At 39.3% G+C, this 17,195-nt stretch overlaps 1 protein-coding gene across 3 annotated transcripts in view; it reads left to right on the plus strand.

The window, feature by feature from the left end:
* EGF (epidermal growth factor) overlaps positions 1 to 14,080 on the plus strand; it is a 57,789-nt gene extending 43,709 nt beyond the window's left edge. Inside the window, exons 21-25 of one of the 3 annotated variants that reach the window (XM_015625870.1) lie at positions 997 to 1,147; positions 3,645 to 3,890; positions 6,603 to 6,705; positions 9,668 to 9,770; positions 11,238 to 14,080. In XM_015625870.1, coding sequence (XP_015481356.1) covers positions 997 to 1,147; positions 3,645 to 3,890; positions 6,603 to 6,705; positions 9,668 to 9,770; positions 11,238 to 11,461 — 827 coding nt within the window. In that variant the 3' untranslated portion in view covers positions 11,462 to 14,080. The remainder of the gene's footprint in view (positions 1 to 996; positions 1,148 to 3,644; positions 3,891 to 6,602; positions 6,706 to 9,667; positions 9,771 to 11,237) is intronic. The other 2 variants (XM_015625872.1, XM_033513833.1) reach the window with 2 other exon arrangements.
* The last annotated feature ends 3,115 nt before the right edge of the window (positions 14,081 to 17,195 follow it).

Below are 17,195 nucleotides of genomic sequence, written 5' to 3' on the forward strand. Positions count from 1 at the left end.
ACGCACACCTGGGGTTCACTATAATCACTCATCCCTTTCCATTCAGACTCTTTGCCATGGCAGTTCTCCTGCAAATGAAATTTTAAAACCCAAATGTCATTGAAGGTCATGATGCAATAAAACTGGTGTGAGTCACAGAACTGACCCCATAATTGTATGAGAATGATTAGGTGTGTCTCTGCTAATACTGCCGGAAATTCTTTGCCATGGAGCTGTTTTTTTCTGACCTGTAGATTTGTTGTAGCATCAAAGTAGGCATGAAAAAGCCCCTTTTCTGTAAGGGCACGTCTGTGGTCATGCTGTGCAGAGAACATTAGTGCTACCTTTAAAAGTAGTTAGTTTGGATAGGTGTGTAGGTGGCAGTATGTGTGATTCAGAGCAGGCTGCAGAAGCCTTTGGCAGAACCATAGGGCTCCCTGCTCCCTCAGTGATGCTGTGACCTGTACCTGAGCTAGCCTGAAACAACAGAAAATGTGATCTGCCATCACACAGAGATGCAATTAACTGGATGGCAGCAGAGTAGAAACAATCTACTTAAGAATGGTTGCTTGTGAAGGCTTCTGAGTCTGAGATCCAAGTTCATGAAACATAGTCTCCCTTCACCTCTACCTCTCACTCTGGTAACTTATACATGGTAGACATTTACCATATGCCAAAGCTGCATAAGATGCAAAAATCATTTCAGAGTAAGCACCTAGACAGTTGGTGCAGTTTTTCTTCAGAGCTGGGATCACTCATCTAAACACACAGAACCCAGTCAATCACTGTAGGTCTTCCACTGTAAATCTAAAATTAAGCATATTTAGTAATTTGTTCAAAATTACCGCTTGCCTAAATTTGATAACAACATAAGAAAATAGCTAAAATACAAGCAATTAATAGAAATTGGATATTTTTACCTAGTTTAATACCTTGAAATTCTGGAACTCTTTTGTAAGATTATGTTACCAATGAGGCCAGAAGTTTGAGATGTCCTTGTGAAATGCTCTGTTTCAGAATCTACTGTTCCCCCAACTGCTGCCAGCAAGGAATACACCACAAACGCTGTGCAAGGTGACACTGTAGGATGCCCTCCTTCCTATGAGTCATACTGCCTCCATGGTGGAGTGTGCAATTATGTTTCTGATCTACAAGACTATGCCTGCAAGTAAGTACGGAAATTTATATTTTCTCTGCTGAAGAACAGCACCCTTGGAATGCTACCCCCAGTTAACTGCAGGCAGTGAAGAGTTTGTCCATGAATGATCTGCTCATCACCCACGTCACTCATTAACATTCAAATCTTCTCCTTCCTGTAAGTGATCAGTGTAATTTTCGGTGCAGGGCCACTCCATTCACACCCGTTGCAATTAATAGTAGGATTGGATTTGTTCCCTAAGCACTTGATTTTTTACTTTGGAAATGGGAGGTAAGCTGTTAAATGACTTGAAAGAGGTGCTTGCTCTCTCTCCTGTACATGTCCTGCTGTCCTTGTTGCTGTTCATGTGTAGCCTTTACTGGTTTGGAAGAGGACACCTCAGTCTTGTCTTCTCTGCCTGGGGCCAGGGAGCAATCTTCTGGTGTCAGCATCTTCCATTACAGAAGGGCAGAAAAGGATAGGGTATAATTGCCTTCTTAAAGACAGGGAGAGTTGCAATGAGACCTCAAAATTGAGACCTACTTCCCCTGTCAGTATTTTTAATTCTGTCTATATTTTTTTGAAGCCTGATTCTGGGTTCCCCAAATGCAGGTACTGATGAAAGCAAGGAGAATCTCATCTCTCCCGAAGTCAGCCTTGATTTGGTCAATGTGACAGCCTGGCCCTATGGGGTAGTCACTTCTTCGAAACATTTAGTTCTGGCATTTAAGTGTATAACCTGATTATATTTGAAGCTGTACACAGAATCTTTCTTCAAAATCAAGCATAAAATCTTTACAATGGGACAAATCCAATGCCTGCCTCCTTCCCTGGGGTCACAGACCTGTACAAGGGGTGGATGCCGTTCCAGGGTAGGAAAATCTCTCCCTGTGTCTCAGACTTTCCTGTTTTGAAATATGAGTGGTCTCCCCTGCCTACAGACCTCTATACCTGTAAGAATATCAAAGGAATGTGTCTCATGTAGGTATATGGGAATGAAGTAGATGCTTTGTGCTGTGGATTTCTTGAGCTCATCAAAGTCCTTGGGCAAAGACTGACAGACTCTGGAGACACTCGTAGTCATCTCTGGTACTTGTTTTGAATTTCATGTAGCTTTTAGAGGCATAGTAAACTATGCTCACCTCAGAAGTTTCTTGTCTTGAAATTGAAGAGTCTAAACCTGCAAAACTTTCAAATTGGATCACATTTTTTTTTCCTCTTGTTTATTAGGTGTCAGTGCATAATGAGAATTCAATTGTACATATTTTTCAGTTTTGGAAGTGGAAGCAGTTAAAAAATTTAAAAGGAGTCCTGCTTTAGCCATGCTGCTGGAGTTTGTGTGTGGGGGTTGCTGGATTCTGTCCACGATGAATCCTCACTAGATGGCAGCATTCATTCATGCAGGCTCTGATTTATTAACTACCAGAGGGAAAGAACAGAAAAATGTTATGCAGCAAAAATCAAATACCTAGTGTGATTTGTATTTTAATTAATAAAAGATCTTACACTAGAAAGTAGTTCTGCCTGCATGTTTGAAATTCATTGTAATTTAACATTTAAAAATTATAATTTTTTCTACCTTCCAGCACACATGCATTCTAAATTGTAACAGAGTGAGAGTGCTTGTGCCTGACTTAGTAATTGATATAATGTCTTCATGACATTAGGTAAAAGCTGCTGCAGGTCAAACCCTGCTTATTTTTCTCATTTGGAGAAAAGCTCTTGGACTTGAGTAAAATTAGACCAATTAGAATTGTGATGAGTTGAGCCTACATTGCTGAGGGATTGTTATGAATGGAATAGACTTTAATTTTTTTCCATTTATTATTTATGTGTCTTGCTTTGCATAGTAAAACTAGGCTGGGATTATTTTTTTGATGTATTTCTCACTTTCTAGTAATTTTGATTTGAAGGTTTCATGCAATGATAGGAAGTTTCTGTGTTGGGTTTTACAATGGTAAAACCAAACAAATAAACAAAATCTGCCTACAGAAGAAACTTACATTAAAAATAGGTTTTGAAGATATTTCTAAACCGTATGCATGGGTTTTTAAAAACACTTTCATTCATCTTTAATTTTAAAGTAAAGTTTTGGATTAAAATTGCATTATTATAATCAAGTCACTCTGAAAATATGAGTCAGTCCTGTACTGCCTAATTTAAGGAAGGGGAAAAAAGAAGAACTTCTTTGCTGCTGAAAGAAGTTGGCTGGAAAATCCTAGGGAAACACTAATCACACAGCAGGATTTACAGGATTTAAGATTTTTTTTTCCTACTTTTTGCCCATAGGAATCTGGTAATGACAACCTCTCTATATAGTTCTATAGGAGATCTGATACCAGTAAAAAATAAATTTTATTTTGTTTTTTTTTTAAAAAAAAAGAAAAGAAAAATACTTTTAATACTGGATTCTACAGGTTTTGACACCAAAATTTAAATAGACTATAAATATATATATAAAAATAGAAATATAATTTGAAATAATTTCGTCTTCCCCGCTGCTAAACTCAACCAGATGTTTTTGCAGCGGTGCCCAGCGGTGGATAAGCGGCGGTGCGGGGCCGTGCCCTGCCCTCCGCTGCAGCGTGTGCCCTTTCCTTGGCAGCTGCGTGACGGGATTCGTGGGGGAGCGCTGCCAGTTCAGCGACCTGGAGTGGTGGGAGCAGCGGCTGAGCGCCGGGCGGGCCAAGGCGCGGAGCATCGCCATCTCCGCCTGCGCCGCCGTGCTGGCCCTGCTGCTGCTGCTGGCTGTCCTGGCCGCCTACTGCCGCAGGTACTGCTGCCACACACGGGCTGGGCTGCTCCTCCTGCCTCCTCCTCCTCCTCCTGCTGCTGCTGCTTTCACACTGTGCTTGCGAGCGCCGGCTGCTCCTCTCCTGTTCTTTGGCTTTCCAGTCTCCCTGGGTGTGTGAATGTCTGACGTGTCCCTTGCCCGCAGAGCTCCCGCCGCTGTTAGTGAGCCAAAACACGCGGAGGGAAGAAAGATCAGGCCTTATCAGAGCTCAGGAGAGTGCCATTTACTTCTTCCTGGGTTCCTTTTCACGGCTCTAGGTGTCTGAAGCCGTCAGGGTAGTAGGGGTTGGCTCTTCTCTGCCAGCTATTCAATGAGTTGGCTTTTGTTTCCCATTCAGTGTAGAATTCCACCTGAAAATTTCTTTGCCGTTGACCTTCCCAAGGCAAACTTAGGGAGTGATTCTTCCAGCAGTGAACGTGGGGACAGTTTTCCTGGCAGTAGAGAGAGTGAAACCAGGGAAGTGAGTCTAAGCACATCTGCTGTAAAAGTACTCCCTGGCATTTTCCATGGCTGTAATGAATTGCGCAGATTTGGGATTCTTCTTGTGGCAAAAAGAATTCCAACGGTCACTATTTAAGAACCCAGTCTGATGTGAAATTAAATGTCATCAGTGTCCCTTAGACTGGAAAGTATTAAGCATTTAAGCTAGAGTCTTCTGGCCATGACCTTAGCAGACAGCTGTTCTCAGAGGCTGATTTAAATGCTGGATTTTTGTTTGTGGTTTAGGTCAATTTTAAAACTAGACTGTTCTAGACATAAGAAGTTAAATATGCATGCTAATATTTTTCATTCTTATTTTGTGGTTCTTTGTATATTTAGTCCATAAAAGTAGGGAAGCTGCAGCATTTCTTATTTTCTATTAATTAGTGATAAGGGTCCAGAATTAAAGCTAAGTGCAGCCTGTTTTTTTCTAATAACCTCGGGTTCAGATTCTGATCAGTGGATATATAAAGAACAGAAAAATTGTGAGATTATTTTATTTCTCATATATTTCGTATGTTCTATTATGAAAAATAGAATATGATTTTTTAAAAAGTATGATAGCATTAAATTTCTTCCCTTCCTCTTTTTCTCCAAGATTTATGTTTATTTCTTGCCAAATGCTTTTGATCAATATAACCATTTACCACAACAACAGGTTTTCAATTACACACTTGACTGAATTTGAACTGCAGCAATTACTAGTATAACTAGATAAAAATTAAACCACTGATCTAAAATCCCTATTTAACTGGAGTCTGGGAAGCAGTGTTGGGGTTGAAATTGCTACACCACTTTTTCAGATAATCTACTGTATTTCAAAATGTACAGATTAAGTCTCTAATAGTCCTGTTCCTTCCCCTGCAAAATGGAGATGCCTATCTCCTTTTAATTGAAGGAAATGAAGCTGGAGGTCTGCACCTGCCTATTTGAAAATGTGGGAACTGAAGGCCAAGCGTGCTGAAGTATTGTGTTGATTTGTTCAATGACTGCTGTCTGCTGTAGAGCACTTTGTTATTCCTAATGTTGGATTTATGCAGTCTGACAGTATAGCATGCCCAGTTTCTTACCTTCCTTGGGAAGGAAACAACTCTTTTCCACAAAAAAACCCCAAACCTGAATCGTAGATTCAACACCAACAATTCCTCTACCTCGGTTGGCCAAGGCCACACACACAAAGCAAAATTAATTTACATTGTATTTTGATGAAGGAAGCAATATATGGTAATTATGCTGTGTGACCTTTCCCAGTCAGTATATAAAAGCTATACAGAACTAAAAGGCAAGTTCCTAAATAAAAGGAAAATTCCTATTTTCTTTGATAAATATCTACTAAATTTTATTTAAAATAGATCAAGCAAAAAAATGCTATAACCTCAGACTTCCACAATTTGAAGGCAATAACATAAATTTTGTTAGCTGATGCTTAGAAGGGCAAAAATGTAAAGTGAATAAAGATGTACTGATTTGGACCTCAAGAGAAGTAAAATAAAATGTTTTGTTTGGGCCTATACTGCCTTACAAATGATTTCTGTTTAACTGCAAAAATAACAGTCTCTGAATTTATGGAACTAGCCTTTTATAGCTGATTATTCATACCTTTTCCAGCTCCAGACTGTACTCTAACTTTGTTTTCCCCTAAAGCCAATTCTGTGGGTCATGAAGATCTTATTTCTAAGCTTTTTCAGACTTTCAGTTTGTTTATTTCATAGGAACTTCTGAAACTGATGTTTTGCATAAATGATGCAGATGAATACAAAAATTACTTTCATAATTGTAGCTACAAATATTGTACAAAAATACAGTCAGATTTTTATTTCTGAGCTTCACCCAAAAACACTCTTCATTGCGTTGGCTGAAACAAAATTTATAAGATAAGGATATTATAAATAGAATAATGTAAGAAAATGGAAGGGTCTAATTAAAATTATGTGGCCTATTGTTCATTCTATTGAATGACCCTTTACAGATGGCACATTGGAACAAGCATTTGTGTGCTTCTCACCGACTTCTTTTTCTGACAAGCTATTTGTTTTAACCACTGTGTGGTAATGGGTAGCAATGCACAAATATAGCAATGGATAGCAATACACAGTGAGAGAAAACAAAATATACGTACTTCTGTGAATATTCACAGAATAACATGTGAAAAAAGCAGCATCTGTTCCTCTCAAAGCAAAATAACTTGCTTCAGCTTTTGTTCTGTTGCAGAAGTCAGAATTTGTATAAGAAGAATCTCTGTGCAGAAGCGGTAAGAGCCGCCAGCAGCCGCGCTGACAATGAGAGCGTAACACCTACTGGCAACAAGTCTCTGGTAACTACGTTACTGTGGAGTGGAGAGGGAACCAGGAAGGATCAAAGGAGTGTTAGGGATCCACTTGAGATTATCCATCAAATAATTCACATCTTAAATACATTAAATAACTGCTAGAGTCATCAAGTGCTTTGCTATGAACCCTAGTTCATCTTACCTCATTGTTATCCCTCAAAGTTCACAGCTGCCTGGATGTATTGCAATCATTAGCCAGTGTTATTGTTAGCTTTGAACACAACAGTTGGGGAACTGTGTTCTAAATTGAGGAAATGGCAATGTGATGACATGGCACATCACACAGTTATTTTCACAGGAAAGTATGCCCTCTGTAAAAAAAGCCTTCTTGGGAGCCAAGTATTGTGTGTGCTACATGAGATGTTGAACTCTATTTTGAGGCTTGATGAAATTAAATGTCTTGTATTAGAAGCTGCTGCCTTGTAAAGAAAAACAACCAGGATTTTATCAGGCAGCTTGGTAGGATGTATAAAGTTCCAGATTTACACTGGTGTAGGTAAGAATGTTGACGTGGTCTGGTTGTACAGGCCTGTGGCTGTTGTCATTTTTGAAGATGTATTTAGCCCTATAAAATCTGGTTTAAGGACCTGATTCTGACTGGCATTAGACAAACATTACACTGCTGGGTGACCAAGTTGGAACTTGAAGTTGTCAAGTGACATAATTGGCATCTGTGGCGACCTCTGTGCTGAGTCTGAGATTCTTAGAACAGCCTCCAAATGATTTAGTGAGAGTGTCTGGCAGGATCTGTGGTGGGTAGCCACTGACATACGTTGGTAGTACTGAAAGGACTTGACCCTGCTAGGGCACATTGTTCCTCAGCTGGTCAACTGCATAACTTTATGCATGTTTTATTATCAGCACCTTTCCTTCAGGTATTGGGCAGCAAATGAGCTGAATCATGGCAATGCCATGATTTGTTCACAGCAGAAGTAAAATCCACAGTATGCAAAATACCTGAGGTAGAGAAAAGCAGAAACATTTGTTGGGACTGAGAACAGTTCCCTGCCTGGGAGCAGTGCTCTAGGAGGCCTGCAGCCCATCAGCTCTGCCCCCACCTTCTGTAGACCCTGCAGTTAATGCTGGTCACCAGTGACATTTTTGCTGAATGTAAGGTAACTAAACAGCAATGGACTGAATCAACAAAAACAAATCAAGCTTTTACATCTATTATACATTTCTGTTACATTTCACTATGCACCAGGAGGCATTGAATACATTAATAAAGTAATTTATTGCAATGGCTTGTTGCACACTGGAAGAGGAATTCACTGACCCTTTGCTAATTACTGGTGCTTACTCAGTAATGGATTGCTGTGGTTTCATGCATGTGATTTTCTCTGTGCTGATGTAGCCATTGATCGTTAAGTTCACCAGGGCTTCATGCATGCATGCACTCAGGTTAGAATATCTGGAGTTGCCAAAAAGCTGTGGGAAGTTGTCCATTTGTACTATTCACTTCAAGTATGTTATTGGAGAGCTTTATGTAAAAAAAAAAAAAAAAAAAAAAAGTTATACTACATCAGGGAGAGAAAACTATAGCTGCTCAACTTCTAAGACTTTTGGGTACTATTATTGATCTACACAACATTAATGATCTTAAAAAAGGACTTTATATTGGGGCTGTATCTTGTGTATACACAAGATACAGTTACTTTACAGTAACGGTAAGGAGCTCATGAATTGCACTCATTTGGTAGTCCTCACTGCCACTGCTCATTTGTGAGGCTGATGAGAGAGAGTGCAAAGGCTTGCTTGTTCTTGCCTGTCTAGGTTGATGTAGAGGATAACAAGGCTTTGTGCTATCACACACATCAGAAGTTAGGTATCATGATACTGAAACTACACCTACAAATTATCCAAGCATCACTCACTTTTCCCTTTACTTCTTTTCTGCCAGGCGACGGTGCAATTAGCTGAGGGTGCAATTAGCTGAGGGTATGGCTGCATTATTTTTTGACATTCATATTAGAGTTCCATAAGCCAGGCCCCAGTTAGTCCTACTGATATGTATGGCTTGGTAAACTCCTGCATGTGCCTGGATTTTGATGCTATTCTGAGACTTTTCACCCACCAAGTGTTTCGCTTTGCACAGTCAAATATATTTTGCAGAACTGTGTGTAGCTGAATCTCCACCAGGAGTCTGTCACATGTGGGTTAGCAGCTGTAAGAGCATAGATTTTACATAAATTAACTGATGCCTAAATAAGTGCACCTGCTACATGTGTATTCTATCCACATAAATCCACCAGTTATCCAGCTGGACCCCTGAATCTGTCAGTCCTTTTGCTGGAACATCTTATTTACAGATGTTTTCTCTTCTTCAGCATCTCTGCTCTGTAAACCTCCCCCCTTTACTGTTTTTTCATCTTTCCCTCTGTACAATTTCATCATAGTGCTTCACATTGCATTCTTCTGCCCCTGTTTTTTCTGTTTTCCCCCTGGTCCTTTCAGCATGTTCCCCCAGAGGGTCATCTTCTGACTTGCACTGTCACTGTGGTGTGATGGAATTGCATCCTGCAGGAGATGCTGAGAGCCAGGAAGGGAGGCTTTCTTCCTTCCCTGTGTTTGACACAGGTTTCTGCTATCTGGATTCCTGCAGATATCTTTAGTGCTTTAAAAATGGCCCTCAGTAAAATGGAGAGGGATGATTTTCATGAACTTTTGTCCTTGCCATTGGAAATGTTGATTTGCAAGACGCGAGAGTTGGTAGTTCTTAGCTAGACTGAGACTGTGCGCTTTCCAAAGAAGGACTGGGACAATCATCAACTCAAATGTTTAATTACCTGCAGGGAAAGGGTCATCCCAGAAGCCAGGATGACCTTTTTCCCTGTTCTGTGGTTGGTGTGTGTGGCCCTTTTAGTTTGCCTCTTGGGTTTCAGAAAACCGATTCATTTTTTATTAATTTGGGCTCTCCATATTTTGTGCATATTGTATGTATTTGCAGTTTGCTGTTTTTAAGGAGGGTAACAGTTCTCTGGAGAGTAAAGCAGTTGATCTAATTGAGTGTGAGACAGCAGACCCTCATCCTGCCTGTCCTTCAGAATCTGGTGAGTAGGATGTCCTTCCTTATTAGATCTACCTTCACCTTGTACCAGCAGGAGCAGTGGCTGCTAGAGGAGACAGAGAAATCCAGATTTTATTTCTGGCAGAACCCATGTTTGTATTGATATGAAGAGACCATTCAGCCCTTCATTTTGCAGACTGGTTATGAGAAACCACACTACAACAGTGCTTTCACACAGAAAAAGCCAAGGTTCATTGTGATAGAATAATATCAGATGTTTGCATTAAAATAGACCTTCAGAGCTTTGCAAGTGAAGTTATGCCCATCATATTGTTGGGGAATGGATATCCATGGAACAGAACACTTTGATAGTCCTTATTCGTTCAGGCAAGAGAACTGGAAAGGTGTGAGGAGTCCAGGTTTCACCCCATGCCAGCAACTGCAGTTCTGCTTTCTGTGTTAAACAAAGTGTTTGACTGCTTTGGGAGTGTTTGGTGCTCAAACAAAGATGAGATGAATAGAGGAGATGTGCCTCTTGTCACTGGTCCAAAGGCAGCAGGTGGCACAGAGGCATAGAACAGGCTTCCATGGCCCTCAAATTACCAGCTGAACCACTCTGAATTTTAGGAAACAGTTGGAATAGTTAGGAAATAGTTGCCTTCTAGGTGGCAACTGGATCTCAATTGCTCAGATGGTGAGAACTGATGGAGAAAGACTAGCACCCTTAGACATTTGTTTTATTTACCATGTATGCTTCCTAATTGCAGAAGTTATTAGAGAAACCAGTTTGCCTCAGCCACTTAGAAATATGCAAATACAAATGTTTGAGGATACAAACATCCAGGCAGCTTGCAAGATTCTCAGAATTGCCAGTCCTGTCCTTAGACATATATTGAGCAGTCACTTTATTCATCAGTAGAAAATGTGCCTCACATTTACTAAGATGCAATGATATTTGGAACATGTGTAGAGCCTTGCTATCCAGCAAAGGAAGACTGATGTTTCCCATTAGGAGACTCTGTTTTTATTTACAGCTTTATCGGGTGCAAGTATTGGAACAGAAATTTCCCATGACAGGTGTCTGATTTTTTCCTGAAAATTTTAGCAGAAGATATTCCACTCTCTTAGACAAGATCAGTAAATAATCTGTTAATTTTTTTAACATGTTAAAGAGAGTTCTTATGCCATTCCAGTGAATAATTCTAATATCTTTTGACTTTGAAGCAGAGACTTTAATTTTGACAGGCAGGTAGTTTTGGCATGCCTTTCTCTGTTATGTATTAAAAGAGAAAACCATGAATCTAGACTAGGACAAGTAATTTCTTAAAATCTGAAGCAAGTTCTTGACTTTGCCTGTTTTTTTTATCTTTTGTTGTGCTTTGGTATTGAACCTGATTCTGTGCATTCTTTCATAGCTTTCTTCTCTCAAAGCTGCCACTACATTTCTTTTACCTTAGCTGCTGTGAATCTTTTCACATGGCTTTCAGTAATACATATCCATTTTCTCCAGAGGAAGAACAGCCTGTAACATATGACAAAGCAGCAGAGACTTGTGCAGAAGAGGAGAAAGAACAAGGCCACCGAAAGGAGGGTCCTGTTGGTGAGAAATTGCATCAATCCACGGGAGCAGCGAAGGGCTCTTCCCAGGCTCCCTGGAGCATCCATCCCAATCCTCTGCCTGAAAGGGAGCCTTGCAATCTTGCCCCAGCCAGCCTGCTGATGCAGCCAGACTAGAAGCAGTCTGTGTTTGAATGGGAAAAGGAGGAAGTCAGCAAAGGATGGGAGCTCACAAACACTGAAGCGACACTCATTTTTTTCATTAAAATCTGCTTTAGAAAAAACCTGCCATTATTCAGAACAAAACAGAGAAATCCTTGGCACTCCTTTCCTGTCATCTCTGCTTGGAAGAATTACTGTGAGGAACGTGTTGGCAATGAGTGCTCTATGAGTATCACTGCTTCATTAACTTCATTAACTGCCTCCTAAAAGGTCACTGGGAAGAAGATAGCCAAGTGGGTCATTTATTAGTGATAAGAATTTGCTAAGGGAAGCTTGTTGCAAGTAGTGATCTTTCCACACACAGAGTCTAGAAACTGCCTAGAAAGTGGGACACAAGGACAGCTGCAGAGAAACAGGAATCGAGGAGAAAAATTAGTTCAAAATGGATCTTACTATTAAAATTTTTTTAATGGACCCTATATGCCTCTTCCCAGTGCTGCTGACTGCAGTGTAACTTGGATTTCACCTGAGATATTCTTGTGTCTAGCAAGCACCAAATCTTGGCATTTCTCAGGTTTTTATGTACTGGAGGATAGTTTGCAGGCACGTGTTATTAATGATGGGCAGCATTTGAGGGCGAAAGTGATTAATTCATTTTTTCCCCCAGTCCTGCACTGGTCCTCCAGAGCATAACAGGACTACTTGTGGGCTGAGGAAGTGTCTGCTTTCAGCCCTGTGGAGAGGCATGTGCTGGAGCTGTCCTTGTCTTACAGAGGTGTGCCTGTACCAAACCTGGTCCATTATATAGGACTGAGTGTGATGACAGAAGTCCACCCAATTGCTGTTCCAAAAGAACAGGATGAGTGGTACAAAACCACAAAAAAAGCCACCTCGGTTTGGACTGATTTCCACTCAACTGATTTGTGCTGCCTGTTAAATCTGAGGGAACAACTGGAAAACTGAACCAATTTTTCTTGTAACTGGATTTCTAACACCTCTCAGATTGTTTACTCTCTTGTAAAGCTCTGTTGTATGCAGAGATGAGGTCAGCTGTTTATCATGAGATTAACTCTGGTGGTGAGAGCATGGTGCTGATAACACCAAGGGTATGGGTTCAATCCCTGTATGGGCCTTCCACTTCAGAGTTGAACTTGATGCTCCTCGTAGGTCCCTTCCAACTCAGAACATTCTGTGATATCAAGTGATTTTCACCAACTCGTCTTGACTTCCTAAGGCCATTTTCAGAACGTTTTGGAAGATACCTGGACAGCAACTAAATTACTAATAATGATTTTATTATTTGTAGGGGATCTCTCAGTCCTCTGATTTTGAAGCCTGCTGTTGTAACCTTTAAACTCTGCTACAGTGCCCACCACTAATGTTCCTTGCAATTCATAAGATGGATAATAGTGGCAAATGTTACTAATTTCTGTGTTTACTAGTCTGCTTTTCTGAGTTCTTTTTGAATCCTGCCAGAAAGGTATAGAATGTTGTCACTTTTTTTTTTTTTTTCACTTTTTTTTTTTTTTTTTTTTTTTTTTTTTCTTTTTTACCAGCTCTGCAGGCCAATATGGGAAAGCGTATTGAAAGGCTCTTACCTCTTATCCAAAATAGTTCCACACTGGAGTAACTTTGGGAAATCAGTTTTGTTTTATGTCAGTGAAACTGTAAGAGCACTGAGTCCAAGTTGTAGGAGTTACAAAAAACGTAATGCTGGTTTTGTAGAGGGTTGTGACTTATTTAACTTCTAAAGTGATTTTTGCTGGTGGTTTTGAATTGTTGAGTCTGTTTTCTTACCACATCAATTCTGGATTCAGAACAAACTTGTAAACTACACATTTCCAGAGCTTAGTTGGAGCTATTATCAGTGAAGACACATTCTCTTGTGTGAATGGTAACAAGGGTGCTTCCGCAGAAAGAGAAACGGCTGAGATGTGTTGGCATCCTAAACTGTTCAAGAGCAGGCAACAACTGTGTTGAATCATTAGGATTTGGTAGATTTGATTTTAAGTTTGATATTGTTTAATTTCACTGACATTGTTCAAAGCATCTAGTTGGGACTGCCTGGTCCTTCAGTTACTGATCTTCTGTATTTTAATGTGAAGAGGGTCCAGGTCAAAAGGCCCCGGATCAAAAAAGTATTTTGTTCCCATGAGAGCTACACAGTAAAAAGACTTTGATCCCTGCACTTTGAGTTTCTCTGGTGAAGTAGGTTTGTGTGCTTAAAATGCAAGTGTTGTGTCAAATGACAGTCAACATTTCATTGGAAGTTTCCCCAGTCAAAAGAAATAAAGATTTGTAACCTTGAATCTTGACTGAATAAAGATGTTTCAGACTCCTTAAAAATTAGTTTGCTATTCTGTCCTGGGTTTTTTTTGTTTTCCTTGCTTTCCTTCCAAGGATCTAATTTTAAATTTGATAGTGTTCTTTACAGAATAAGATAGGGAAACCAAGCTGACATGTTTTTGTAATTAAAGTGTTTGGAGTTTTAAATATTTCCTAAACTTAGCTCTAAACTCAAAATAATCTTTAGTGTAAAAACTTGAAATGATATTTCAATACAAATATAATATATTTGCTTTATTTGTATGTTTATAAAGTTATTGATTTATAAAATAAAATTTAAAAAAAGACAAAAAATCCTTGGTGTCTCTCTTGTTTTAAGAGAAGAGAGTGCACAATTCTGGTTTCAGTTGCCCCATGTCAGGTAAGTTGAAAACTCCACTGGTTTCATATGGCCCTACAGTCTATAATGTGTTGGTGCAGCATGTGCAGGTATCACAGGTTTCTCATTCTCTGCCCAGAGAATCTATACTAATGAGGATTATCTGCTGCAGCTCTCACGTTGATCCCACCTTGAATACAGTAAGTTTTCATTTTTATTTTATTTATATCATCCCATAAACCAATAAAATCCATATAATATTTTTTTTTCTCACATTTTAAGGGACTCTTAGGAATGCTGATACTTATTAATCAGGAAATATTATCCATGGCTTGAGAATATGTTTTCAAATTGGTTGCCAATATGTTCTTTTCAGGCTTTACATGCAGGTCAGTTAAAGTAAAATAGTTGAATCCTGGAGGTTGCTCAGCTTCTTTTGCTAAACTTTCTTCATCAAAAGTGCTTCTTTAAATTATTAGAATTTCTGTGTATGTAACGAACTTAGTATTGATCTTAAATCCTACTGGTATACTCTGACTTTTAAAAATGAAATTACCCTGTGCTATATTAAGCTGTAAAAGTGAAATTTAGAAACATATTGGGAGAAAAGCTTGACAAGTTCAAAGTGAAAAAACCTCGAGCCATTTTAAAGAACAAAGAGACTTTGTTTAGTTCAGGAAATCTTTATTGAAATTACCATTTCAATCCTCTAAAGCTATATTTTCATTGTAAGTAAGTGAGGAATGATTCATGCTCATTCATAAGGGACACAGAAGATGCAATGGCTCCTAGTCATAGAACTGCATGACACATCTACTTTTACATCCCTTTTCCGTCACTTTCAGCTTTAAGGAGATTTGTCTGTTCAGGCAAAAAAAAATTTCATCTTGCTGATGTCTTTCAGAATGAAATCCTTCCCCCTACCAAAAAAAATATAAAAAAATTCTATGGAAAAAGTGAAAAGTTATTCAGAATGGGAATAATTAGGGGAAGCCTATGCCTTCTCAATATATATCATGTTTTTGTCATATTGAGAGTAATTTTATCTCATGTTATTTCAGGGTGATGCCTACAGAGTCCCGTTAGTCTTCAGGACACACTTGGTGTTATTGCTTCACTCCCTGATAACTGGTCATCTTTATCTCTGTGCATGTGAAAAGGAAAGATGTTAGTGGCATTAGAAGCCTCCCCCAGAGCCCAGGAATGCACCCCAAACACAATCTGTGAGGGTGATAGCCTAATTTGGCTTATGTTTCTCTGATCTTTTATTGAGACTTCTGTTTAGTGCCAGTTTTGATGTGGACCAGAACCAGCTGACTTTGTGAAGACCATTCATCATGGGATTAACTTTCAGGCACTCACTCCTCAGTACCGAGGTGGACTAGGTTCAGACCCGTGAAAAACCTTAGTCCCTTCTAACCAGATCCTTAATATCCTGCAACTCCAAGATTTTGGAACTTGGCTTTTGAGGCAACTGCTGCAATAATCATGTATAAAGATGCTGAAGTCCCTTTGTAGAGGCTCTGTGACCACTGTCACCTCTTCCTCCTCAAGGTTGACACTTTAAGGTGTTACAACCAAAACATCTTCTCCTACTTTCTCTTTGGAGAGGATGGTTGTGGCTCTTCCATTCTATTAGGTGTAAGCTGGAGCTAGCCCAAGGCCTAGAAGGAATATCTATGCTCCATAGATCAAGACCCTGTAGTCTGGCAGCTGTCTGTTTTCCAGGTAAGAAGTTAGGGTATCATCTCCAAGAAGAATTTTAAGAACATCTGAGTCCTAGAACTGTTTTTGCTAGCGCTCACTGCTGTGTGACACTGTTAGCTTTCCAAGTATCCAGTTTTATACCACATACATTGCTGGAGCTTCATTTCACAAATAGTCTTGTCTGTGTTACCCCTAATCTGTCCCCATCAGCCTGACCCTCACTGTATACTCACTGTGGTTTTGGGACCCTGTCTGACAGCCAGTTTGCAGTCCATGTTGCAATATTGACTTCACCCATGTGGTCTTTATCCCAACCCATTTGGACTGGCTATAAAAGAAAGTTAAAAGATGACACGTAAGGGAATTACTTTTATGTGAGCAGATACTGGAAACAGAACAGCTGGAACCCTGGTCCAGTAATAAGTTCCCTAGGTATTAGTAGGATGCAAAAAAAAAGAAAAGAATACTTAATAATTTTAAAACTAATTTGCTGCTCTGGGAACTTTATTGATTAGAGACAACAAGTTTTATGAGCTACATTCAGTCTACAAAATAGTATGCACACCTAAATGGACAGGATCTTTGTTAATGCTGATTGCACAAAATAATACATTTGATTGTGATGTAATTAATTGAAAGAATGCACAGCTGATATTTCATGGGTCTACTAACAGTAGTTAATCATAACGCAGTAAAAGAAGTGGAAGTGTGCTATGTATAAATTCATAATTTCTTCACTGAAGAAAGAAATAGAAATATTTACACCAAGATTATAAAGACCATTCTACTGTTTACTTCTTCTTCACAAAAGAAAGTTGGACCCAGTTCTGTGCAGCCTTTGTTCAGTGTGTGTACCTGTAAGTAATTTTAGATGAAGAAACATGTATTTTAAATGGCTCTTGAAAGACAACCATTTAAAAAAAAAATCAATAAACTAATACAGCCAGATGCTGAACATCTCACTGGAGACTAAAATAGCTAATAACTATGGGAGATTCAAGGATCCCTACAGCATTTGTATGAAATAATAATAATAAAGTTCAAACATTTCCGCTGACCTTAGTGTTGCTCATTAAGGCTTTTAGCAGAGACCTGGATACAGTTGCATTTAAGTGAGGTGTTTGGAATTAAAATACAGATAAAAGGAAAAAGGTTAATCCAGGTCAAGGGAACAGACCAAAACTGGGATTGCATAAGATTATAGTATCTTTCCTCATTTCTCCAATGGTCAACAGCAGTTAGTTTTAAGTAACACTCTTCTCTGCAAAATCTCTTAAATGGACACCTAAACGTGGAATTAACTGTCCTTTTTTTGGGAGTTGTCAGTATCTTTAATCACTATACAATGGTTTTTTACCTCTTAGAGAGTTTTTTTGG

The sequence above is a fragment of the Parus major genome, chromosome 4, assembly GCF_001522545.3.
Source record: "Parus major isolate Abel chromosome 4, Parus_major1.1, whole genome shotgun sequence".
In the NCBI taxonomy this organism is placed as follows: domain Eukaryota; kingdom Metazoa; phylum Chordata; class Aves; order Passeriformes; family Paridae; genus Parus; species Parus major.